The sequence below is a fragment of the Thrips palmi genome, unplaced genomic scaffold (genome assembly GCF_012932325.1).
Source record: "Thrips palmi isolate BJ-2018 unplaced genomic scaffold, TpBJ-2018v1 HiC_scaffold_2, whole genome shotgun sequence".
Taxonomy (NCBI): domain Eukaryota; kingdom Metazoa; phylum Arthropoda; class Insecta; order Thysanoptera; family Thripidae; genus Thrips; species Thrips palmi.
Window position 1 is genome coordinate 7,304,519 of NW_023144629.1, and position 25,680 is coordinate 7,330,198.

Consider the following 25,680-nt stretch of genomic DNA (forward strand, 5'->3'; position numbering starts at 1 on the left):
CTCTCGGTGGCAAGAAAAATAAAAAGGACAACCACGCAATTATAAATAAATTACAAACTTAATTGTCATCATCGTCATGTCCCTTTCGTTTGTTTTTCTCTCTTTTCTTTCGCAGTGTGCACGACGGCCTTCGGTTGGACAAACACGCTTCATGGACGCATGCGATTAATACTCATTATACTTAGCGCGGTAATTGCAAAACGGCGGAATGGAGCCACACACACACACACACACACACACAACAAAATTAAGCGCCATGTCCTCGTTTACACTGCAGTGTGGCTGCGCCTCTCGCCGAGGGTATCGCGGGGAAAATCCACGCTTGCTTTTTTATTTAACGCGCGCCATAGCAGTGGGACAGTCCCCGGCGTCGTCGGGCGCAAGTGAGGGGTCCTCCTGGTCCCCCTCCCCCTTCTTACCCCGCCCCACGCCGCGAGGACATTACAGTGTGTGTGTGTGTGTGTGTGTGTGTGTGTGTGTGGCGCATGCACCGGATCGAGGTCAACTGGACCGCGTCGCAGGACACTCGGCGGCAGCTTCCCGCTAAAGGACTCTCTGGCGCGCTGCTCGGCGCAGCCCGTCATACGCCCGATGTGCCGCCGCACTCAGACCGACAGGCAGACGGACAGGCAGACAGACAGATAGACAGACAGACAGACAGACAGACAGACAGACAGACAGACAGACAGACAGACAGACAGACAGACAGACAGACAGACGGACGGACGGACAGACAGACAGACAGACAGACAGACAGACAGACAGACAGACAGACAGACAGACAAACGGACAGACAGACGGACGGACGGACGGACGGACTCAGCAATACGGGCGGTGCCTTTCTCTCAGAACGTGCGCCGCATAGAGGAGGCGGGCGATGTATACGCGGCGCGCGAGCCGAACGAGACGACCGAGAACACGGCGGGGAGGACGAGGAGGACGAGGAGGAGCGATCTGCAGCAGCAGGCCGGGGAGAGGGAGAGAGAGGGAGAGACAGAGAGGGAGACAGAGCGGCGTGGTATTACTCTGGCCCAGGGCCGCCCTGCCGCGCTATTGCCTGTTGCCTGGCACTCTGGCACGGGGCGCAGGCAGCGAGCAGGCAGGCAGCGAAGGCAGCGAAGGCAGGTCGTCCGTCTCGGCGCCGCGTCTCTCTCCTTTTTAATATCGCCTCCATTTGTTGCTCCCTTCGCTACGGCCGCTGCGCTGGCTGCGCCGCTGCGCCGCTACGGCGTCGTCGCCCGAGCCGAGCGGGGCACGGCGGCACGGCGGGGCGGAGCGAGCCCCGCGAGGGGCAATGTGGGGCACCGCCCTTCCCCGCCCCTCCCCCTCAACACAATACGCCCCTCTCCCCGGTGCAGCCTTTGCCGCTTGCGTCGTGATGCTGCCTCCACTGCCGCGGGTCGCTGACCGATCGGCGCGTCTCTCTTCCTCCTCCTGCTCCTCCTGCTCCGCCTGCTCCGCCTCTCCTCCCGGTCCATCCTCTTCCTCTCCTTCGCCGTCGCCGAGGTTGCAGTGCAGCGCACGGCGGTGCAGGGCGACGGCCGCGCGTCACTCCAAGTCAGTCACTCCCGCGAAGGTAACGACCCGAGTCGCTCTGTCTCTCTCGCGCCCGCGCGGCGCATGCGGGGCGCCGGCAGTGCGAGAGAGACAGAGCGAGGGAGGCATCCCCGGGGCAGAGCAAGGGCAGAGCCCCTTGTGGTGGACTGGCCCGCCGCGTACGGCTGCCCGACGGGCCGGCCTACCCTGACCCTTGCAGGCTGAGTCCGAGTGGGCGGAGCGGGCCCTGCGGCTGTCTCTCTCGCACGCGGCCGGCACTCGCGAGATTTGATTGAGAGAGAGAGAGAGAGAGAGAGAGAGAGAGAGAGAGAGAGAGAGAGAGAGAGAGAGAGAGAGAGACTTGCAGCTCGAAATGCGTCTGCTGGCCGGAAGGGAGAGGCTTGCAACTCGACACTGGCGGCGCTGCGGCCTGGCTGGCTGGCTGGCTTGGCTTAGCTCACACCACCACACCGTGATTGCGAGCTCGCTGCACTGGACTGCACTCTGCGCGATTAGTACGCGCTTCGGGCGTTTGGCGTCGGCCCCGTCGGCCGCCCCTCGGTGCGAGTTGAGCCGTTTGAGCGTTGCAGCCGCTTTCGCCGCGCTTTGAGCGCTGCAGCGTTGAAGCCATTAACGGTGTCGCCGAGCCATGCGACACGGCGCGCTGACGTGGGCGGCCGGACGACCCAGACGCACGACAGAGACAGCACCCCACCGGAACAGACTACACGGTCGCCACACTTGGCACCGAACAGAGGGCGAGCGCTGGCCCGCTGCTGCTTGTTTGTGGTGGCCGGGATGACCCACACGCACTGTCAGAGTGACGAGCCCCCCCCCCCCCCCCGACCTCTCTCTCTACATCTTTGACAAGTCCCCGCTAACAACGCGCGGCAGTGTGCACGTTACGTACACTGGATGTGAGTGAAGTCGGACCGCGCGGCCTGCCTGTCTGTCTGTCTGTCTGTCTGTCTGTCTGTCTGTCTGTCTGTCGTCGTCCGTCCGTCTGCCGGCCCGTCTCGCCGACGCCCCGAAACGTTTCCAAAACCCTAAACAAGTGGGCCCGTATAATGCGAAGGCTGTCCAAGTGATCGCGGCAGCAGGAACACGACTCGCGCGGGGGGGGGGGGGGGAAATGGGGCAGCGGCTGGAACTGCAGCGACAATCTGACAAGGCGGGGGAGGGGGGGGGGGACCACGCCGCCTCGCCTGTGCTGGAGCAGCGTGCGTCCAGGATGGAGGCCCGATCTGGACCACTGGAACCGGTTGGACACGGACACACACTCACACACACACACACAGCGAGCAGGCGGATAAGGTGAGGCAAAGCCCCTCGGCCGGGGACCAGCCTCCCGACCCGGCACGACCGGTTCCCTCGGTCTTTAGTGACCACTGCCCCCCCCCCCCCTCCGGGCGCCGAGCTGCGGCCGTCGCCGCTTCGACGCCACGGGTGCAGTCGTCGGGAAAAGAAAAGGAAGGATCGGACTGGGGTCGAGGGGCAGGAGGAGGAGAAGAAGAAGAAGAAGAAGAAGGAGGAGGAGGAGGAGGAGGAGGAAACGGCATCGGAGGACGACCCGCCACGCAGGACTCGGAAGCGGTCACAACATTCCTCAAGGCGGTGCGGGCCAGCTCAGGCGGAGTACTGTCCAGCGGGCGCACACACATCACACACACAACGCACACACACACATCACACACACACACACACACACCTAGACACAACACATCACACACACACACACACACCTAGACACACACATCACACACACACACACACGCTCGCGGTTAAAAATGGCGCCCGAGGCCGTGCATCGCGCATCCGCAGATAAACAGGCCGAGAACGGAAAACATGTCTCCGCTTTGTCTCGGTGTGTGTTCCGATCGACACACACACACACACACGGAGCTCATCCGTTTTACAATGTCGTGCCTCACGTCTCGCGTCGGAGAAGGGACAGGGGGGGGGGCATGGGGCGGCGAAGGGAAGGGTGGGTACATCTGACGTGGTGGTGGTGGTGGTGAACGCGGTCTGGGAATGCTCGCTGCTCGGCCGTCTCGGAGAGCCGCTCAGCCCCGCAGCACCGCGCACAGCCACGCGCGTAGCCATCGAGGCAGTCAGTCAGCAGAAGAGTGCCGGAGGCGAGACAACGCCGAGCCGTCATTTCATCGCGCGCACACACACACACGCACACAAACACACACACAGAGCCTCTCACGTGTTGTGTTTGCAGCGGAATGCCCTCAAAGCCATCTCCCTTCCGGTCCCGGCTCTTGTTGTTGTTGTTGTTGTTGTTGTTGTTGTTGTTGTTGTTGTTGTTTGGCGCTGCAGCTCATCTCTGCTTGTTAGCGCGACTGATGGCATGATTGCGGGCGGGTCAGTCGAGTCACTTTCAGCCACACAATGTGTGTGTGTGTGTGTGTGTGTGACCTCACTCTGCGTTTCTGCTGTGCGTTGCGTCGCGGTGCGTTTGTCTTTCGGCTTACTCCCGCTCACAGACGGGCAGACCGACAGACACTAGACAGACAGACAGACAGACAGACAGACAGACAGACAGACAGACAGACAGACAGACAGACGGACAGACGGTTACAGTCAACGCCTTTTGCGTTTCCGAAGAGGTGTGAGTGAGTGTGAGTGTGTGTGTGTGTCTGTGTGAGTCCGGAAAAAAAGGCGTAGCGAGAGGTTGGGGTCGGTGGGCTTCGTTTGACTCACCGACACACACACACACACACACACACACTCGCAGCACACACACCTGCACGCACACACTCACCGTCTCGGCCCGGCCCGGCGCGGCCCGGCCCGGCCTGCGCACACACTCGCAGCAGTGCCGCCACACTCAATGATTCACGCCGTGACTCACCTGCGAACAGACGAAAAAAAAACACAAAGGGGGTTAATAATGCACAGGCGGCACGGAACAGAAAATGGCGGACGGACGGACGGACGGACGGACGCGTCACAGACGCGACAAGAGTCGCGCGAGACGACGAGGATGGAGGGAATGACACGCAATGTGAGCAGAACCTAGAGGAAGAATGGGTGCAATAAAGGCGGCCGGTGTGTGTGTGTGTTTTGACGCCAGCCTAATTTCCCGCGCTTTTGTACGCCACGCACACCCACGCCGACGAAGGGGGTCCCTTTGCCCGTCGATGAGAGGCAGTCATCAAAGAAGGGGCCCACCCTGTGGGGTCAGGGGTCATGGCCGGCTGCTTTGGTTCGATCTCAGGCCGACGTGTCCTGGCAGGACTCGAAGGCACGCGGGGTGTCCTCGAGCCGTAGGGATGCACAGTGGGCCAGAAGACCGGTGGAGGCGGCCAAAACTCGAGACGCGTTTTGAGCTCCAGAGTCGCTAAATGGGTCTCGAATCGAACGTGTGACCCCACCAATGGATTCCTTGTTCGAAGAGCAATCCATTGGTGGGGTCACACGTTCGGTTCGAGACCCTTTTAGCGACGCTGGAGCTCAAAACGCGTCTCGAGTTTTGGCCGCCTCCACCGGTCTTCTGGCCCAGGGATGGCCGGCCCGGCCCGGCAGCCTTGACCCGAGCTGGCGCCACTCTGCGTATCGTCAGTGCGCCCCGCTGGACCGCTGGAACGCCCTGGAGGCCCCGACTGAGGCCAGGCCGAGGAACACGCGACACCCCGGTGCGTTTCCAGCCCCCTCAATTTGGCATGAAGCCGCCGGGGCCGACACGGCCACACGCCCACGCTCGCACCGCCGTGACTGACAGTGGAGTGGGCTTTGCACTCCGCCGCGCGTGTCGCGGACGCGTCGCGGACGTGTCACGGACGTGTCACCGCGTGGCAAAACCGGCAAAACCGAGCCGGAGCTCCGGGGAAGGGAGGGTGGGGGTCGCGTTCGGAAGCCCTTAAGCACCAAAGGGCCTCGACACACTTCGCGCCCGTTGCCAGGACGACGCGAAAAAGGAGCGGGCACGAGCAAACAAGCCCCCGCCGCCCCCGCCCCCTTCACCCCGCCACCCCCGACTGAGCCTCCTGCTTGTTATTGGGTGCTGCCACCGCACAGTGGGCCAGAAGACCGGTGGAGGCGGCCAAAATCCCGGACGCCTTTGGAGCTCCAGGGCCGCTAAATGGGACTCGAACCGACCGTGTGACCCCACCAATGGATTGCTCTCCGAACGAGGAACCCATTGGTGGGGTCACACGTTCAGTTCGAGTCCTATTTGGCGACTCTGGAGCTCAAAACGCGTCTAGAGTTTTGGCCGCCTGCGCCGGTCTTCTGGCCCACTGTGCGGCCCGTTCCGTAACGGAGCGTTGCGAGAGGAGGGCGGAGCGGAGCGTAGGGGGTTGTTTGGGCGCCCCGGTGGCCGAGGCGCAAAGACCCGGCTACACTTTGCCAGCCTCGCGATCCCCATCAACAACTTCACCACCAATGGCGACAACAACAACAAGATTGTTTGGACGCGTCCGCGAGGTAGCCGCGTTTCCCCGTCCTCAACGTCGTCGTTCGGTCCAGATAACTGACTGATTCCGAGAGATCTCCGAATCGGTCTGCAGCGAGCGCCTGCGGGGTAGCCTGTCCCGCCAGACGCACGTGCCCGCCGGGACACTGTCGGACGGGCTGCCCTCGACCTTGCCGGCCTGCCCGGCCTTGCCGCAGGGGCGGTCCGCGGGGGGGGGGGGGGGGTCTCTGGCACTGGCATGCGGCATCGGGCTTTTCAGGGGTGTGTTCCGTGGGCGGCCGAAGAGAAAGGAGGGGGGAGGGCCACTGTTATTCCATTCCCCCGGCCGGTGCGGTGGAGGGGGAGGGAGCCACGTGCCCAGCCAACTAAAAGTTGCATCCTCCCCATCTTCAAAGTTAAATTTCCCCCGGCCGAGCGGTCGCACGTGCGTCCCGCCTGCCCTGCGCCCCTCCACGGCCCCGGCGTGCTCTCCTCGTTTTTACCAAGGCCCAGGGCCCGATGCGCCACTACACTATGCGCTGTGGAAGGCCTGCCCGGTTCGATTCCAGGATCTACGGCCTCCACAAAAGGCGACTCGCTCGTGGGGAAAACGGAGGGCGCCACTGTATGCGTATAGCCCAGCCCGGTAGCAACAACACCGACACACCGACTCACTTCGCAGTGGAGTGGATACCGCGAAGCGCCGCCGCCGATACGCCGTAACTTGGCACCCCACCCACGCGCATAGTTAATTGGTTCTCGCCATAATTGATTCACACAGGAGAGACAGAGAGGGAGATAGGGGCGGGGCAAGGGGCCGACCTTGGCGGAACGCGGCAAAAGGCATCCCAATGGCATTATGCAAGTTCACAGGCCGGCTGCCTGCCTGCCTGCCTGGCCGCCTGGGCCGCAGAGGAAGTGCGGGCATTCCCGCGGAACATAATTCAAGCCTCGCGAAGCCGCTGGGCGTGACAGAAAAGGAGGGGGGGCGGGGGGATCTGCTTGGCGGGGCACCAAATGGGTTGTGCCGAGTGGCACGCCCTGCCCTGCCCGGCCCGGCCCTGTGCGTCGGCCATCGCCGCGTCGAAACCTCAGCAGAGACACAACGTCCGGTGGTCAACCTGAGCGGGGTGCCGCGTCGGCCGAATCGCCCCGCCCCGCCCTGCCCTGCCCCGCCTCATCGACCGGTTCGGTTCGGCCGCGTCGCCAGTCAATGCTCGCGATGCTTTCACCTGCAGCCCCTCCCCTCCCCTCCCCTCCCCTCCCCTCCCCTCCCCTCCCCTCCCCTCGCGGCCGCACAAAGGCAACAGGCGGCGTGTTTGCGAGTGTCGCGTCGCGTCGCCCGCGTCGCCCCGATGCTCCAATAAATAGAGATTGATGGCGCGCTGCTGCGTTGAGTGGCGAGGCGTGAGCTCGCCGCCCCGCCCCGCCCCGCCCCGCCGCCGTCTTTTCGAATGCGGTACGTACAGCCCCTCCACTGGCAGGGCAGGGCGGAAATCAGAGTCAGTCAAAGTCTGCCGCGTCTGACGCCACGCCGTGCCATGCATGAGGCTCGCGGTTCGGGTCACCTTCGAACCTTGAACGGCAGACTGAAGCGCCCCGCCCGGAGCGCCCCGCCCCGAACTCCGTCGCAAGGCGCGCGTTAAGTTTTTGCGTGTTCGGTGGAAGCGGATACGCTCGTTCGAACAGGGTGCCCCGTCTTGAAGCAGAACAGTGACTCGCCGAAGGTGTTCTTGACGTGGAGCGGCGCTACGCCTGGCGGGGCTGGCAGGGCTGGCAGCCAAAGCACAAAGGGGCGTCAATGTGGATCATTCAATACCGCCCCGCCCCGCCCCGCCCCGCCGGTAATCCGACCCCAGCACCTTCGCCTCGCTTCGCCTCGCCTCGGGATTCCCGGCGTCGCCAGGGAAACGACCCGCGCGCCATTCATCTCCAAAAACAAGTGTCGGTGTCGAATCACGCTGCCAAACTCACTTCCCGCCCTTGCCGTTCCGTCTGCCTGTCTGTCTGCCTGCCTGTCCGTCCGCCTTCTGGCTCCACTGCTCGCGATGATTGAGCGTCCCGTATAAAATAACAAGACTGTGCCACGGCACGGCACGGCACGGCACGGCACGGCGTGGCCAGCCCCGAGCCCCGTCCCGGCGTCCCGGCCGCATGACCTTTAGGTGGACGTGCTTGTCATCGTGATGGCGGGGCGGGGCGGGGCGCGCACCGCGCACTGCCTCAAGGTGAGGTATGCGTTTTACTCAGCCACGCACCTCGCCCCCCCCCCCCCCCGCGCCAAATTCGAACAGCTCCGCGCCCCACCCCGTCCCGCGGGTGTAGAAATAGTCGACGCGGCAGGACATAAGGGCCCCGCGGAAATAAGGCGACGTTACATGAGCGCGCGGAGTTGTAACTATTTGGGGACGTCTTACGCGTGAGGATCGCGTACATAAGGCACCCTTCGTAATAAACGCCCCCCTCCCCCCTTCTGGCACGCGTACAGTCACGCGCAACACGCGGCCGAGTCGTTGTTCCTTTGAGTGTGTTTTGTGTTCGCGCGCACGTCTGTGTGTGTGTGTGTGTGTGGTGTGTGTGTGTGTGTGTGTGTGTGAGGCGGGCGCTGGCCGCAAACGGTACACTCGGTGCCAAAACGCGCGGTCACTGCCAACTGGCCCCCCCGCCCCCCTCTCCCAGATGATCGCTCCTCCTTCTTCACGGCTAGCCTACTGCTAGCACACTGCTAGCCTGGCTTGCCCCATCTGCTCCTCGCGCGATGGAATGCGACAGCGCGGCGGCAGGTGACGACAACGCGCGGCCAAATCACACGCAGGCGGACGGACAGACGGACAGACAGACAGACAGACCGAGGCGTGGGGCCCAACTGCATGCCAGCTCACACGGTAGGGGACCAATTGTGGCGCGCATCCAGATTTATTATATCCGACACTCGCGGGCCGTCCGCGTGGGAGACGTTGGGCCCGTGCGTCTGTCTGTCTGTCTGTCTGTCTGTCTGTCTGTCTGCCTGTCTGTCTGTCCGTCGGCGCCTCCAACCTCGCGCCCTGCTCGGCCTGCGCGGCCTGCATATGCAATGCGGCGCGCTGCGTCGCTACGCCGCGTTGTCGGACAGGATGTGCGCTAAGTTCTCACACACGTGCAGCGCGGCGCGTGTCTTTGTGTGCCGCGCCGTGCCGTGCCGTGCCGCGCCGCGCCGCGCTACCGCGACCTTGGACTCTTTGAAATGGGATACTCCGCCCATTGTCTCGCGAGCACGCCGCCGTGCCGCCGCGTCGGCAGGTGGGAGAAAAGACGACGAAGAAGAAGGAGGAAACGAAAACCAAAACAACAAAAAACGCATTTCGCCACGACGAGGAGGTAGAGGAGGAGGAAGGAGGGAAAGAAGCACGACGACCAGGCAGATGGCTTCCTTGGGCACGTCCGGAGCGCAGCGCACCGGCAGCTGTCCGCCCAGACGGCGGCGCGGACGGGCAGACACGCACGCACACACACACACACACGCACAAGCAGCGCGGCACCTGTCGTGTGGTGCGCCGGCCAGGCGGTGCCTCCCGGATGCCTGGCATAGCTTGGCAAAGCGCGCGCGCACGGCACCGCCTCGTCCGGAAGCAAAGACGCCGTGCTTGGCCTGCTCGCCGCGCGGCTCGCCGTCACGGGAGGTGCCCGCCAGTGCCCACGGCGGGGGCTAATTGCCAACAATGAGTCCGTCTTCAACAGGCGGCCAGCCGCGCAGGCAGCCAGCCGGACCGCCAGGCCAGGCAAGGCAGCCAGGCAGGCAGCGCAAAGTCATCCTGACACAACGCGTTACGGCTGGAACGCAGTCACGCTGACGGCGACAGCGTCGTCGGCGACCCACGCGCGAGCGGGGGCGTGAAACATGGTCTTCTTTCCCGGCCGCGCCTTCCCGGCGGGACTGTACCGCGCCCCGCGCCGCGACGGTAAAGGCCGTGGAGGCGCGGGCCGGCGAGGGTCGTCCGTGCCGTGCCGCGCCGCGCCGCGCCGCGTGTACAGTGTACAGTCCGACGAGGAATGCGCTATCGCCGGCCTTATCAACACGACGCCGCACAATGGGCCGGCACGCCGGGCAGGGCCGGGCAGGGCCTACGGCAGCCCCGGGGCCCACAGTCACACAATGCCCGGCCGGGCTCCACAGAATCACTCGCAGTGGAGTGGCGGGGGCGGGGGAGGGGCGGGGCCCGCGGCGGGGCCGGGCAGACGGGAGGGATCAGTCAGCTGATGCCTAGTGGGAGCGCCGCCGGGGGGAAGGGGGAGGGGGAGGGGGGGGGACACCATTACGGAACACGCCACCATGTGTGTCGGAATGCGAGCGGTACAGTCCGCGCCACAAAGCGGCGCCGCGCCGCGCAAACAAAACAAGAAAAACAACGGCAAAACGAAAACAACAACAACAACAACAACAAGATCAGCCCATCCATCCATTCATTCCCCTGGAAACTGCTTTTTCTCATCATTTTCGCCTTTACTCACTTGCAAGTTAATTATAATGATTCATTCAGAAATAAAAGCGCAGTCTAAAGCGAACTTCGTCGCCTCGTCCGACGGCGTCTCACGGCGACGACGGGGACCTCGGAGGCGCCGCCGCGGCGGTGGCGTGGTCCTCGTCCCAGGCCGCGTGGCGACGCGCTCGTATATTTAAACTTTACTTTCCAATGTATCATCCGCTAAAAACCTCCTCGCGCGCGGGCGGCGGCGTCGCGTCTTGGGGGACGCGGGGGAGGGGGGGGGGGCTGTCTACGTTTTGGCAGCGGCCGCGGCGAGTCAACGCCACGAGGCGACGGCGGCGCGGACCATCGCGGTGTTGGTGTGCGCGGAGGAGAGGAGGATCCAATTCACTGGCCGAGCCGAGCAACTTTTCGACGAGTTCCCTCTGCCCGACTTTGACCACGTCCCACGTGCTAACTTGTTTGCGGTGTGTGTGTGTGTGTGTGTGTGTGAGTGTGTGTGTGTGTGTGTGAGGGACTTTGTCCTTGACATTTTCCGCGGGTCATGCACGCACCACGGTCCGTACCGCCAGCTACACCGCAAAGCGACGTCCCCGTTTCTGGAAGGTGCACCTTGCCGTGTTCTTGGGTAATCTCGTAATCTCCCTCCGCGAGTCCGTCAACTCCGTCAACTCGGCAGTCGCGTCATTATCTCCGCCGGTCGTCGGGAAACCGCCGATAAGTCAAGTGGCGTGTGGAAAAACACAAGCGGACCCCGCGCACCTCCACTGTAGCGTTTTACTTTGACCCTTTCCTCTTGCTTGGGGAACACGACAACGGCTCGCCATCCAAGTTTCTTTCCAAACGATGTTCACCCCTCTGAAGGGGCCATTGACAAAGGCTGTTAGAATGCCTGGCTGTGGTTGCCAACACGCAAGCGCACACACGCACACACGCACACACACACAGACAAGGGGCGACGCCGGGCAACGCCATGCGGGAGCCCTCTCTCGGCTTCCCATCCTCGGCCTCTAAAAATACCCCGTTTTCCTGGCGTTCATCTTTTTGTCCTCGCGCAGCGGGAGGTCGGCTCAGCGCCCGCAGTGTCCTTATTGCGAACCCCGCCATGTGGCCACCTTATGGCGCCTCTGGGGCGGCCCCTCTAGGGTGGCCCCTCGGTCCTGACAGGGGGCTCGGGGCGGCGCCCGCAGTGCCCTCATTGCGAACCCCGCCATGTGGTCACCTTATGGCACACCTCTAGGGCGGCCCCCTGGATCACCATGGCAACTCCGGATCGAGAGGCCCCTTGGCCAGTCGTAATCTCGAGGGTTTCCTCGAGGGAACTTCGAGGGAACTTCGGGGGGGCTACCGCTACCGGGTGTCCGGGGTTCCCATGCCAGCCGATGAAAGGCCATGATGGGGCTTCGATGGGGGACACTTTCAATTCAAAAGTCAACAAGCGTAAAAGAGTATTCCAGGGATTCCTCGTGAAACTTGGCTGTCCGGAGACGGAGACCCTCCAAATGTCGCCCCAGTACTTGACAGAGCAGAGCACCTTTGCGCAATAGGATATCTCTTTCACTGATGCAAGTCGTTCTCAATGTGGTGTCAACGCACACTGCCACCGATTAAAACCTTGCCCTATGTCGCACCGTCATCGTTGGAGTGCCAACTTGTTGCAGGCCATATCGCATCTCCACACGGCGAGGATTGGACCCGGTCCCGATGACCAGACCAGGCCACTTGCCTTAATCTGTAAAGTGTTTTGTATTAGTAGATACCGAAATCAATTTCTGGGGCGTGCCGTGTGTAAAGGATGATCGAGTCTTTTCTCTGGGTGCTCCTCGTGCCAAGCTCGCTCTTGTCGCGTCTGATATGCTTTTGGCTGGGGCTGTACGACAACTGGATCACCTGGGGTTCCTAGTGCCGACACGCGCCGCCTTGCGTCGCGTCTCCCCCCCCCCCCCCCCCCCCCCCCCTTCGGGTAGGTAAGGCTGTTTACCCAGCGAGTCGCCCACACCGTGCAGCCCAGCGCAGCCCTGCGAGGCCCGGAGCGGGACGGGTACCGGAAATTGGATTTCCCCGGGAGCGTCCCGGGCTGTTCCGGGCGATACTGGCAGATCGGCAAACTAACAAGGTAAACGGGCGGCAACAGCGCAGTGTAGTGGCACGCCGAGCGCGGGGGCACCTTTTCCCCGTCAGCACGGCCCCTGTGAAGGGCCCTGCAGGAAGGGCCGGAAAAGCGGGGCCCTCCAGGACAGCCGAGGGCACAGCCAGGAGTTTGACGGACGCGTACCGAAACCACCCACATGTTGATTCGTGTTCGTGCCCGCAGACTCTGCCCTACGTCCTGCGGGCCACAAAAGCATGGAAGGCTTATTGCGAGACGCGTGCGGTCTCTCGCGCATGCGGCGGATCGGCGCGCATTTCCTTTGATGACAGTCGTACGTCGCACAAAGTGTCTGACTGTACTGAGCCCCTCCAGGCAAACTCCCTGCCGGCAGGCGAGGTAGGCAAGACGGGCGAAGACGGGCGAAGACGGGCGAAGACGGGCGAAGACGGGCGGGGAGAAAGACCGGGGAACTAGGTCGCTCTGCCTCGCCGTGCTTCGGCCGCGCCTCGCGCCAAGGCTCCGAGTGATGCTGCACCCCCCCCCCCTCCCCCACCCCATTCCTTCCGCAAAGCCGCGCACAAGGTCGCACGGCTTTGCATCGTTCATCGCGGCGCGGGCCAGCTCGCCACTTTGAATAAAACAAAACCAGAGAGAGACGAAAAAAAAAACACATTCAAAAATAAAATAAAATAACTGGGTGTTTGAACCTCCTACACGCGGGGCATCGCGACAAAACAACCAGTGGAGGCGACTCGACACGCAATCGTTGAACTTTCCCTATCGGCCTATCTCGCGCCATGGTGTTTGTCTGCACGGGCAAAAACGAAGAAGGAGCGAAAAAGGAAGGCGACTGCGTGAAGCAACTTTGTCGCCGTCGGCCGAGAGAGAGAGAGAGAGAGAGAGAGACTGATAGCCAGCGGGCAGCCAATCGAATAGCCAGTCAACAGTGAAGTATAAAACCCGCTGCCACTCCCGCTGACGAGGCCAGGCAACCCACGAACCTATTTCGGGCAACAGGTGACCGGCCTTTTTCCCTGCGAAAAAAAGAGCTAATCACGGTGCCATTGACATAGAAAAGCAGCGCCCGAGACGCACAAGGCGCGCACGGAGACAACGAAGGTCGAACCAACTCGCGAGAAGTTCCCACAGCGGAATGGCGCACACACTGCACACAAACACGCGCGCTGATTGCTCCGTTCCGATACTAATGAATGATGCAACGACACTTGACGAAACGTGCTCCAATGTTTTAAGGATGATTCCGACCACGTCGGATGCCTGATATGCCATTTGTGACTACAGCCATGACTCTGAAGTGACTCCTCTGGACCTGGCCTGGTCGCAGCGTGTGTGCGTTCGTGGTGCGAAGCTCATATCAGCACACATCGCTGGAAGGGGAGGGGACGCATCACAGTACCATAATACCCTCCAAATCGGACGGTCGGTTAGGTCAGCGTGAATCGATTCCAGTGATGTAGCCATTCGAGTGCACCCAGTGACTCCGCATGCACGCAGGCTTCCCCGAATGCCCTCTCTGTTCTCTGTCGCGCCCCTATGGGACGCTCCACGAGAGCGAGAGAGACAGGGGGCTTCCGAATCGTTCCGGCGCACTTGGCGAGACCAGCCGACCCACTGGCACTGTGTTGCAGTGTACGCGTCATTGGGAAACCAATGGAACATGCGCCGCGCCGTTGTCACGACCGCGACGACCGGCCAGTCGACGGATTCTTGTCCTTTTTCATTTAGCGGCCGAGCTATCTGCTTCTTTCGATTCCAACAACAACAACAACAACAACAAGACGTCGCGAACTGCCGCCGCACGAGTTGACGCGTGGAAGAGAGGGGGGGGGGCTGAAGGCTGAAACCGGGTCAGATCCAAGTTTACCAAGGGCGAGCGGCGAGCCCGGCGAAGGGACACAGCCACACCGCCACACCGCCACGCAGAGGTCAGTGTCCGACGGCGACGTCGACCACGATGGCGGCAAGGCGGCGGGGGCACCCAACAACGGCACCGGAGAGAAAGACAGAGAGAGAGAGAGAGAGAGAGAGAGAGAGAGAGGGAACACGGGGGGCGAACATGAAGAGAGAGTGGGACGCAAAGGCGCGAGAAGTAGGAAGAGTTGCGAGGCGCCGGGCGGCCAGGCAGGCAGGCAGGCAGCCGTGGAAGCAAAGTAAAATAAAGAGGCGTGGATTTAAATGCAAATGCGCGCTCGCGAGTACGAACGGGAGGGGGGAGGGGGAAGGGGAGGCAGAACGGGAAGACGGAGGACTCTCCCGCATCGGGCCCCAGCGGCCCCAGCCCAGACTCAGATAAGCTGCACTGCCCTCAATCCTTAATGCATAAGCGGAGACCACCTCCTTCCCCCGCTCCCCTCCCCTCCCCCCTCCCCTCCCCTCCCCTCCTCTGCTTCTCGCGTCGATTATAAAATAACAGGGCAGGGCCGGCGGGCGGTGCTCGTGTGGCGTTAGCTTCAAGCCCCCCGCGCCAACCCCCTTGCTTTCATAAACCCGCCGTACCGGAAATTCCCTCCCGCGCCCCCTGCCGCTCTACATCGCACACTCGCACACTCACGCACTCACTCACACACTCGCGCGTCTAATTTTGCGCCAGTCGTAAAAGCCACAGAATGGCGCTGCGCGGCCGCGCGCGCTCCCTGGCCGTCGGCGGGCGTGGCGGGCCAGCCTGCGAGGCAGGCAATAGAAACGCACCGCGGCGCAGCAAGGCCGCATTGCCTACCGCGCAGGCGGCCCCAGGCGGTCAGAATCCGGGGCGCGTTTTGAGCTCCAGAGTCGCTAAATGGGACTCGAACCGACCGTGCGACCCCACCAATGGATTGCTCTACGGACGAGGAATCCATTGGTGGGGTCACACGCTCGGTTCGAGTCCCATTTAGCGACTCTGGAGCTCAAAACGCATCTTGACTTTTGGCCGCCTCCACCGGTCCTCTGGCCCACTGTGCGTTGCCGACCGCCCAGCCTTGGCGACAGCAGCGCCCTCCACTTCCTCGTCCGCTAATTATTTTTATCCTTTCGCAACAGAACGTGACAAGCAGCCGAGATAAGGGAAGTGAGCCGCACACTTCCTACCGCGGGGCGGGCGGGGCGGGGCGGGGCGGGGCGGGGCGGCGGGAAGGCAAAGGCCCCGATTAGATACGAGAGGCGCGAACGCCGCGAACGCTGTGGGGCTTGAGGACGCCCGGCAAGGTGACCGGGCCGCCTGATAGCGGTCGTGAAAGGCCTCTCGCCCTCCCCCCCCCCCCCCCCCCCCCCGCGCCCCGCACCCCACACAGGAAGCCAAAGGCACGCCGGGCCAGCCCGAAAGCACTTTGGCGTTCCGCTACTTCGGTTTACCGGAGCTTCAAACACTAACGCATCATTTGCGATGCATTTTTGAGACTGGGTAAGAAACGCGCGTCAGGTTCACGGTATCTGGCCGAATAATGCCTGCGTGTTTCTTTTATCGAGTTGGGAACGGGAAGATGAGCGCCCCGCCCCGCCCCGCCCCGCCCCGCCCCCCCGCCCCACCGAACTGCACACCTGGCGCTGACGGCAGCTTGATGGAAAGCGGATGGCGGCTCCGCGCTTCACGGTTCTGGCCGACGCAAGCCTTTCCCGGGCCAACGAGTCAGCAGCGCGGCACTTGAGGCGAGCGGCGCGCCGGGCGAGTAGGCAACCCAACCACCAGGCGCGCCGCGCGAGTAGGCAACCCAACTGCCAGGCCCTCCGTGCGAGTAGGCAACCCAACGGCCGGGCGCGTGCATTGGGCGGCCTGCCCGCTCGGCGCTCGCCACCACCAAATCGCTGCTCTGTCTCTCTCGCGCCCCACTGGGGCGCCCCGAGAGTGCGAGAGACACGGAGGACGCGGCCCGCCACTCCGCTTCCCGTGTTTTTCCGCGAATCCACGTCGCCCCCTTTGTTGACGCGACGCTGTTGCCGGCGTGCTCAAAGGGGAGCCCCTCCACCCCTCGGCCGGGCGGTGCGGCGACCGGAGCCAAGTGTCACTCGACTCGAGAGCAGCAGCAGCAGCCCTGGCTCGGCCCGGCGGGGAGGGACGAACGGAGCGAGCGAGGCGCCAGAATCGACCACCGCCGCGCTCAACCCTCCTGTGCTTGCACCGTGCCGCACTTGAGCTTCAGACTCCCCGTTACCGCCACCCCACCTGGAGCAGCGCGGCGCGGCGGAGCGGCGGGTCAGTCACCTTGCTGGCCTGGGTCGTCGACAGGTCAACAGGAAGTTTAACGTCCAGGGGCGCCCCCGGGACCCGACCGGGAACACTCGTGCGTCGTCAGGGACTTGTGCACCCCGACCACGCACCTCTCCGCTCGACACCGAGTGGAAGGACGGCGATCCCCTCGAGGACGAAACGGTGCAGGGCCAGGCTGCTGTCGCCTCTTGCAAGGCGCGCACTCGCCGGGAACTCCGCCCCGCCACAGCCACCCTCACGCTGGAGCCTGGAGCGCCGACGCACCGGCCTTGGCCGCGGACTGGGCCGGGCCGGACCGAGCCATCGCCAATCAGCGGCGAGCAGGCTGAGGAGGGCTGCTCTGCGCCGCTCCGCTTTGCGAGGGGATCAAACCCCAATTAGTTTCCTTCCAGGTCGCTGGAAACGGCCGGAGCCTCCAGGGCGGCCTTGAGGACGGCCTTGAGGACGGCCTTGGCGACGTCGAGCTGGGGCAGCGCGCGCCGTCGGCGTCCTCCCTGCTGCGCCGGCCCTTCCACCGCAGGGCAGCCACCGTCGCGCTGTCTCTGTCGCACCCACTGCCCCCGCCGGGGCGAGAAAGAGACAAGCAGAGTGGCACGCGGCGCGCCGGGAGACAACGTGACAACAAACAGAAATAGAATTTCCCGGAATTTCCGCAAAACCGTCATGAAAGCCTGACACGCCCACCGCCTGCGTGGCCGCGACGCCGAAGAGCCGGAATTTCGTTAAGCCACGACCCCCTCCGCCTTCGCTCGGCCCGGGGCGCCGCGCCGCCAGCGCGACCCGCCGCGGGGGGTTCTCCTCGCCCCTGCTCTCTTTCCTCCTCGCCCCCGCACTGGATTCGCGCGTTTAATTGGCTCTTTAGATTGCACTCGGGGACCCGCCCACCCCGCCCCGCCCCGCGTACCTGGAACGGAATGGGAGCGACGTGGCCTCGTCGAGCTGCCCGCTTCGCTTCGTCCGCCCTGGGAACGTGGCCCCGCCCCGCCCCGCCCCGCCCCGCCCCGCCCCGCAAGATTCCAGACCAAACTCAATCCGACGCACCCCAAAGTGAGGGCTCGGCCCGCTCGGCAGCCGCATGCCAGGCCCCGGACTCCGGATGGACCCGGATGGACCCGGACGGACCCCAGTCGGCGCGGGGCAGACGGCAGACGCGATGATCGCTCAGCCAATCACGCCGGGTCCCGAGTTCGAGTGCGGCTCGCCGCGTGTACCCAGTGGAGAGGACCAACGACCCGCGGCACCGAGGCGGGGCGGGCGGGGCGGGGCGGGGCGGGGCGGGGCGGGGCGCGGTGGGTACGACGGCAGCGCAACCACCCTGGGCCCCGCCACGCCCCGCCCAAGCGCCGCCGCCACCCCAATTCGCAATTCTCCCTCGCAGATTGTTTCATCCGGTAAACAGCGGAAAGCACACACTCTCTCATAGCCACACTAACACGCACACACACCGACACACAAGAATCCCGGGCAGCTCGTCGAAACAGAACAAACGCGCCGCTGTGTGCGCTGTGCGCTCCAAACTCCGCCCTTAATTCTTTCTTTCCTCTCCGTCCGCCTGGTTCTGCCCCCCTTTCCCCTCCCCAAACCCCGCCAGCAGCCAGCCCCATTCCGGCCGAATACTCTTCTGCATCCCCGGCCGGTGCGGTAAACACCAATATGGCGAGTTTGCATACCGCCCGGTGAGGGCAGAGGGTCGAGGTGGGCTCGGGAACGGGAGGGGAGGGGAGGGGAGGGGAGGGGAGGGGAGGCACCCCAAAGGAATCCCGATGGAATGTCCATCGTCTTTCTTCGGGCCATCGGGGCGGCCTGCAGGCCGAGACCCCGTCTTCAGGACGAGGCACTTCGTGTTGTCGTCAGCGGCGTGCCACGCCACGCCCCGCGCGGCGCGGACCGAACAGCGGCGAAGTTGATCCGAATTGGTGGAATCCGCGACTTCCGACAGGGGAGCTAGCCCAGCCCGTGTCCGTGTCCGCGGCGCCGAGGGAGAGGAGAGAGGGGCTGCGCAGTCCGCGCCGATTTCCTTGTACCCTCATACACGACTAATGGGCTTGAGTGCGTCTCGGCTCGGCTCGGCCCGGCTCGGCCAGGTCACATGAATTAGTCACCCCCAGAGTGGTGGGGGGCGGCCGTTCACCCCCGCCACACGCCGTGCCCTGCCCCTGCTTTTAGACGTCATTCATAAATGAAGGCCCGCGGCGGCGCTGGCAAGCCCTCATGGAGTAGGTCGACGTCGACCACGTCGACGCGGACGGCCGACAGGGGGACTCGCGCCGCGCCGCGGTGCCGCCGTCGGCACACTGCACCACATCACAAATGCAGCAGCGCGGCGGGGACGGGCCTGACTGTCAGACAGGCAGGCAGTCAAACAGACAGACAGACAGACACCGTTTGCCGATTATCGGGCGCGGGGCACCGGGTCGGCAGAGACAAAGACAACAACAGTGGCTGTGCATTATTTCGCGGAATGGAACCGCCACCGCAAACAGGACGGAGACACGGACACACACACACACACAGACGCACACACGGAGTGCAGTCGCACGCGCGGACCCGCTCTCGCCAAAGAGATAGAGATGAAAGGCTGCCTGTTTGCCAGTGCCCCTGACCGATAGCACACACACACACACACACCGAGCTGCAGACGGCCCGATAGAAACATGCAAAGGCTTGGCACTGCTGTCCACACACAATGAACAGACGGCAAACCGTCCGCCCCGCCCCGCCCCGCCCCGCCCCGCGACTATCCAAACGTATTGATCGCAGCCGGGCTGGCGGGGCTGGCGGGGCTGGCAGGGCTGGCTCCCCCTCTTCCTTTCCCTTCCGCCCACGCAGGACGCAGGACGCAGGGCGGCGGGGTGGTCCGGGGGCCCTGGGGGCGGCGGGGGCGGCGGGGGCGGCGGGGCGGCCAGGGCGCTTCCGGCCCTCCACTGTACTTTGTCCTGCTTCCACTCATTAAAAGCGCATGCCGGCGCTGGCGGCGCGTCCAGGCCCGTCTCTCTCCGTCATCCGGCCGTTGCCGGTGGTTGCCAGGCAACGCGGCGCGCCGAGCCGGCCAATCGCGGGCGGCGTGAGAGGGGTGAGAGGCAGCGAGGGGCTGCGGGGGTTGCCGGCAGTGGTGGCGGGGCGGGGCGGGGCGGGGCGGGCGGGCGGGGCGGGGCGCACGACGCCACATCTACTTCCCGGAGCCAAGTCGCACAAGGCCGCCCCGAGGCCGCCCCGAGGCCGCGCCGCCCGCCGGGACGCGACCCACTGAAGCGCGGCGCGTGTCAGATCCCCGACAAATGGGGACGAAAAAAGGAGAAAGACGACGCGCTGGCGGGACTCGAACCCGCGAGACTCACCTGGATCGTCGTCCGGGAGCGAACTGGGTCCGGGCGGCGACTCCTCCGCGGCGGTGTCGGCGACGAGCGGCGGTAACGCTGGAGGAGGTGATGAAGACGTCGGCGACGCTGTCTTGGCCGGTTCAGAGGTCGGCGATGAGGGGATGGTCGATGCTGGGGACGACGCTGCCGCCGTCGTGATGGTGGTCGTCGCCGTGGTGGTGCACGCGGTGCTGGCGGCGCCTGGCGTCGTGGACGCGCTGCTCGACGCGCTGCCCGTCGTGCTGGTGGAGGTGCGGCTGCCTCTCCGCCGGTTGTTCGTCGGCGTGCTGGTGCTCGCGCCCACGTCCTGCTGCTGCTGGGCCAGCAGCTGTTGGATCCGCGGCGGCGGCGGCGGCTGCGGACGGAAAAGCAATCATGACAACGCCGTCAACGCCGTCAACGCCGTCAACGCCGTCAACGCCGTCAACGCCGTCCTCCTCGCGGGGGTCACCGTCACCGTCGCAGCCTTACCGATGGCGGCGCCTGGGCCGTCTGGTGGCGCGATGACCGTCTCTGTAACGTCTCACCGCGCATGATGGAGTCCACCACTGCAACAGAGAGAGACAGACCGTCAGACGGAGGCCACACGCGGGTGGGTGCAAGTAGCGAAGGCTCAATACGCACCATCCCCTATAAGGCGAATTTGTGTGAGCTTGGGGTGCTCGGTGTGCTCCTCCAGGACGGTGTCGTCCGTTACAGTGATCTCCTGTAAAGAAAACGGAAAGCAACATTGAATGGTTAGTCACACAAAGATTGTGTAAATGATGCAAACAGGGTGTTTGTTTTCGAAAAAAACTGCTCCAATGCTTCTTACTCACCCCACTGTTCTCGTCGTAGCCCACGATGACGGCGGTGTACCACTGCGTCGTGCCTTCGGAGCGGTACACCTCGACGCGGTAGCCCACCAGCACGGAGGGCGTGTTGAGCAGGATGCGGTAGCCGTCCTGGACCTCCTCCCAGCGGCGCACGCACATGCCCACCACACTGTACACGCGGCAGACGTCGCGCGCCGCCGTGGGGCCGTGCAATGGGTCCAGCATCCCCCCGGGGTCCGTGCCCGGGTCCCACTCCTGCAACACAACAAGCAGGCCGTTAGAGAGGAGATCGTGTCGGTCACAGTCATTCGTTGCACGCCTCGCTATGGTTACCAGTCAGTGGCTGGTCCTCAATTCACCCCCACGACTGCGTTTTGCAGTGCAGGCGGGCATGTGTCGGGCCCGAAATGGCATACGATCATTTGTGATCTAGCCTTTAATGGTAACGACTGCCAACCCGCGCGCCACGCGTGTCTGACGGCGGCCTACCTCGCAGGCGCTCCACCCAGCCACCGCACATTGGGCCTAAAGACCGGTGCGGGCGGCCGAATTTCAAGACGCGATTTGAGCTCCAGAGTCGCTAAACAGGACCCCACCAATGGATTCCTCGTTCGGAGAGCAATCCATTGGTGGGGTCATACACTCGGTTCGAGTCCTGTTTAGCGACTCTGGAGCTCAAAACGCGTCTTGAGGTTTGGCCGACTCCACCGATCTTCTGGCCCACTGTGCGCCGCCGAATGGATGCACCGTCGCGGTGGTCTCCGAATAGCGCCCCACCGCGCCGCCACTCCGCCGAGGCAGCCGAGGCCGTCAAGAGCAAAGCAATTACAAGTTTGGCGACTGTCTTGGCGGGGCTGGCGGGGCTGGCGGGGCTGGCAGCCTCGCCGCGCTGCCAGGGCTGGCAGTTTGATTGCTCCGCCGTCATCCAAGTCGACAAGTTGGTGGCGTGACGTCGGCGGCGCCCAGAGTTAACTCGCAGCCACCTTCCAGTCGCGGCTCCCTTCCGAGGCGCCCGCCGCCCGCCTTCCTGCTCCACCTGCTTCTCGGCCAACTTCCCCGAAAACGCGATGACACGCCGACTTCGTTCGGCGAGGTTTCCCGGCACGGCAGGCACCAGTGCAGAATTTAAGAATTGAAAATGTGAGACAAAGAACGTGCCTCTGAAACGTGCTTGACGCCCTTTCATTGCGTAGTGGACTAACGCAATGCTGCTTTAACCAACGATACTCTCCGAACCCCTCCACGTCCGTCACAGCCAAGAAAGACAATGTTACTCACATGAAACGGCTTTAGCCTGGAGTAGACTCTGAAGGAGAGCTCCCTGTCCACCAGGAACTCGATGGGCTTCGCCTTCGTGTCGTCCAGGCCTATCCTATCCACGAGGGGCACGAACGTCTGCAAACGAAACAACGCATCGTCAGCACTCGTGCTGGGCTGGGTTCGCCCAACTGAATTGGAGCATTTTCGGGCTGCTCTAGGCACCGAGTACTGACCAGTGCCGGCCAGGCGACGCATGTGGAGTTCCGGTAGTCGTTGGGGTCCAGGCGGCTGCCCCACACCAGGGTGTGCTCCACCATGAACACTTGGAACATGCCCTCCTGGTACACGCTGATCCACTCGCGTCGCTGCCAGATCATGTCGTCGTACTCCACCAGCACCTGCAACACGAGCAACGCCAGTGTCAGACTTCAGCGCACAAACCACAAAAGAAACCATCACAAAAAGTTGAAGTTTTGGAAAAAGAAGTGCCAACATTTCAAATAAAGACAATGGGAACTGTGACATTTATTGAAAATTTCCCGCGGCGGCCTTGGACTTCACTTGAAGGCTACAATTTGTGCCCCGGCTTTTCCGGCTTTCCCCCGCGGCCTCGTGGGAACGCTTCCATAAATTACGTCATCGATTCGCGGAGAAAACCGCCGCCATGTGTATTTCATGAGGAGACCATGGCCATGGCGCAGCACAGTGGGCCAGAAGACCGGTGGAGGCGGCCAAAACTCTAGACGCGTTTTGAGCTCCAGAGTCGCTGAACGGGACTCGAATCGAACGTGTGACCCCACCAATGGATTCCTCGTTCGGAGAGCAATCCATCGGTGGGGTCACACGTTCGGTTCGAGGCCTGTTTAGCGACTCTGGAGCTCAAAACGCGTCTAGTGTTTTGGCCGCCTCCGCTGGTCTTCTGGCCCACTGTGCGCAGGCACGTCGCCGAGGGGGCGGGGCGGGGCGGCCCCACGAGGCCCTTCGCCCTTCGGTGTTACGTATTTACTAAACGAAATCCAATTCCCGGCACAATAACACGCGGCCTTCCCCTGTAGGCCCTGTGGCCCTGGAGCTGGAGGCCCTGGAGCTGGAGGCCCTGGAGCTGTAGGCCCTGGAGCTGGAGGCCCTGGAGCTGTAGGCCCTGGAGCTGGAGGCCCTGGAGCTGTAGGCCCTGGAGCTGGAGGCCCTGGAGCTGGAGGCCCTGGAGCTGGAGGCCCTGGAGCTGGAGGCCCTGGAGCTGGAGGCCCTGGAGCTGGAGGCCCTGGAGCTGGAGGCCCTGGAGCTGGAGGCCCTGGAGCTGGAGGCCCTGGAGCTGGAGGCCCTGGAGCTGGAGGCCCTGGAGCTGGAGGCCCTGGAGCTGGAGGCCCTGGAAGGCCCAGGAAGCACGCAGGAAGCGCCCTCCCTCGGCGCGCCCGCCAGTGTCGTGCCGGTGGTCGGCGGCGCTTGGCGGCGCGGCCGCCAGGGGGCAGCACGCGGCGGCGGCACGCTTTGGCGCGGCGTGGCGCGGCGCCGGCCGGGTGGCGCGCTGGCGCTACGCTACGCTGGGGCTACGCTGGCACACTGGCGCCGCCTGTGGGGATGCAAGGCAAGCTCGGTGGGGCGTGCCGGCGGGGGGTGGCGGCCGCACCGGACCGGCACACTGCAAGCACGCCGCACGCCGCTCGCCGCACCACGCCCACCTGGGCCTCGGCTCGACCAACCACGTGTTGCTGTTCATTCTTCATTGGCACCGCGCCGAGCCGCGTGGCCTATGGTCCCTCTTCGGAGCGATCGCAAACAGTCTCTCTCGTGCTCCGGGGGCAGCCCCAGCCCCGCGGGGGTGCGCGCGACACAGCGACGAGGCAAAGTGGAATCGGACTGCAGCCGGATGTGTGTCTCACCGCCGGAGTATCGCCGCGCGGACATACCCTGCAGTGCGGCGACACCCCGCGCGCGACCCGCGGCACGACAACAACAACAACAACAACAACAACAACAACAACAACACAAAGAGCGGCGGGCCTGACCTAGGTCAGTCAGCCTGCCAGCGCGGTAGCACGGTGCAACAACCGTCCACTTGACAAGTCAGCAAACTCACGAGCGACTGCCGGCTGTCGCCCCATCTCCGGGACCAGCAGGGCTCAGGGCTGGCCGTCCGCAGGCCGAGTCTGTCTACACCGCGGCCGAGGCTCCGATCGAAGCGCGTCCAATTGTTTTAATGCCGGCACCGATAATTAGAGAGACAAGTGGGGTCGTTAACAAGCAGCGAGGCCCCCCTCCCCCTTTTCTCTGTCGCGCCTTTGACGAACCCTCGCCTCCCCGCCAGCGAACCGCGGAAAATTTAAAAATCAGGGCGAGAACAAAAACACAAACAGTGGCATAGGCTGTCAGTCAAAACCCGAGGGTAGAGGACTGACTGTAGACTGGCTATTTCCACTGCAGATCAAACCCGATGCCTCACCCAGCACTCCTCACAGATCGCGGTGGCCGAGAGCGCTAAGGCATCCGGAATGCAAGTGCGGTTCGGGCGATCGATTCCCAGCACTCACACATTTTTACCAGCTCTCTTCGTCCTCGCTCTCGGTGATCACGGCAACGTCTCACAGTGTGGCGGGGAGCGCCCGGACGCCAGGCCAGCCCGCCAGACGCAAACGTCAGCCGGCTGCCTGCCCTCCTGGGGGCTCTCCGTCTGCCCGCCGCTACCCGAGTCGCCCCGCCTCGCCGCCCCGCCTCGCCGCCCCGCCTCGCCGCCACAACCCCCCAGCAGCTCCAGACGCCGCGCCAACATATCGTCCACGTATAGCGTAACGCTGGTCTAGTCCGCTGTCCTCGCCGTTCCTCGTGGGTCGTCCACGAGTGCGAGAGAGACGACGGGACACTAGGCGTTCGGGCGCGATGGCACACGCCGCGGTCCGAACCCCCCACACACCCACACACACACACGTACGCACCCAGCGCTGTGCAGCCCCCGCCGCCCCCGCACGGCGCCTCCTGCGCGAAATAAATTCAACAAAGGGGCCCCGCCCGGCCCCGCCGTGCCCCCCGCCGCCAGGGCTGCCAGCGTCGATGGCGGCGGGGGGAGGGGAGGGGGCGGCATGCGAAGCATGGCTCTTTTATGAGCAGCCACCCTCTACCTTATCACACCCTCTCGATCCACGCGGCTCGCCACGCCACGCCACGGCACGGCACGGCATGCCCAAGGTGAGGTATTTGATTCCCACCCCCTCACGGGGTGTCTCCGGTGGCCGCGCCGGGCCTGGGGGAAAAGGGAGGGGGGCAGCGAGTGGGGAACACCGCACCGGATCCAATTAGAGAGCCTGCGTACCCACCCACCCCACCGCGCGCGCGCGCGCCCACACACACACACACACACACACACACACACACAAACACACACACACAAGCGCACAGCCGCGGCGCGGTCGGTCCCGGGCCAGGAATGGAAAGAAAACAGAGACGCGTATGAGTGGCGCGCACTTTCCCCGAAGAGGGCGGCGGCGGCGGCAGACCAGCGGGTGGCGGCCCACCCCCTTCCCCCAGTGCAGCGCGCGGCGCGGGCCATTGACCAGG

The 25,680-nt window shown here is 64.0% G+C and overlaps 1 protein-coding gene across 1 annotated transcript in view; it reads right to left on the reverse strand.

Moving 5' to 3' along the window:
- LOC117647458 (proteoglycan 4-like) overlaps positions 1-25,680 on the reverse strand; it is a 103,127-nt gene that overhangs the window by 46,184 nt on the left and 31,263 nt on the right. Inside the window, exons 2-7 of the mRNA XM_034389202.1 lie at positions 22,365-22,529; positions 22,150-22,266; positions 20,875-21,126; positions 20,681-20,762; positions 20,528-20,604; positions 20,036-20,411 (exon numbers count right to left, since the gene is read on the reverse strand). Of these exons, the coding sequence (XP_034245093.1) occupies positions 20,036-20,411; positions 20,528-20,604; positions 20,681-20,762; positions 20,875-21,126; positions 22,150-22,266; positions 22,365-22,529 (1,069 nt within the window). The remainder of the gene's footprint in view (positions 1-20,035; positions 20,412-20,527; positions 20,605-20,680; positions 20,763-20,874; positions 21,127-22,149; positions 22,267-22,364; positions 22,530-25,680) is intronic.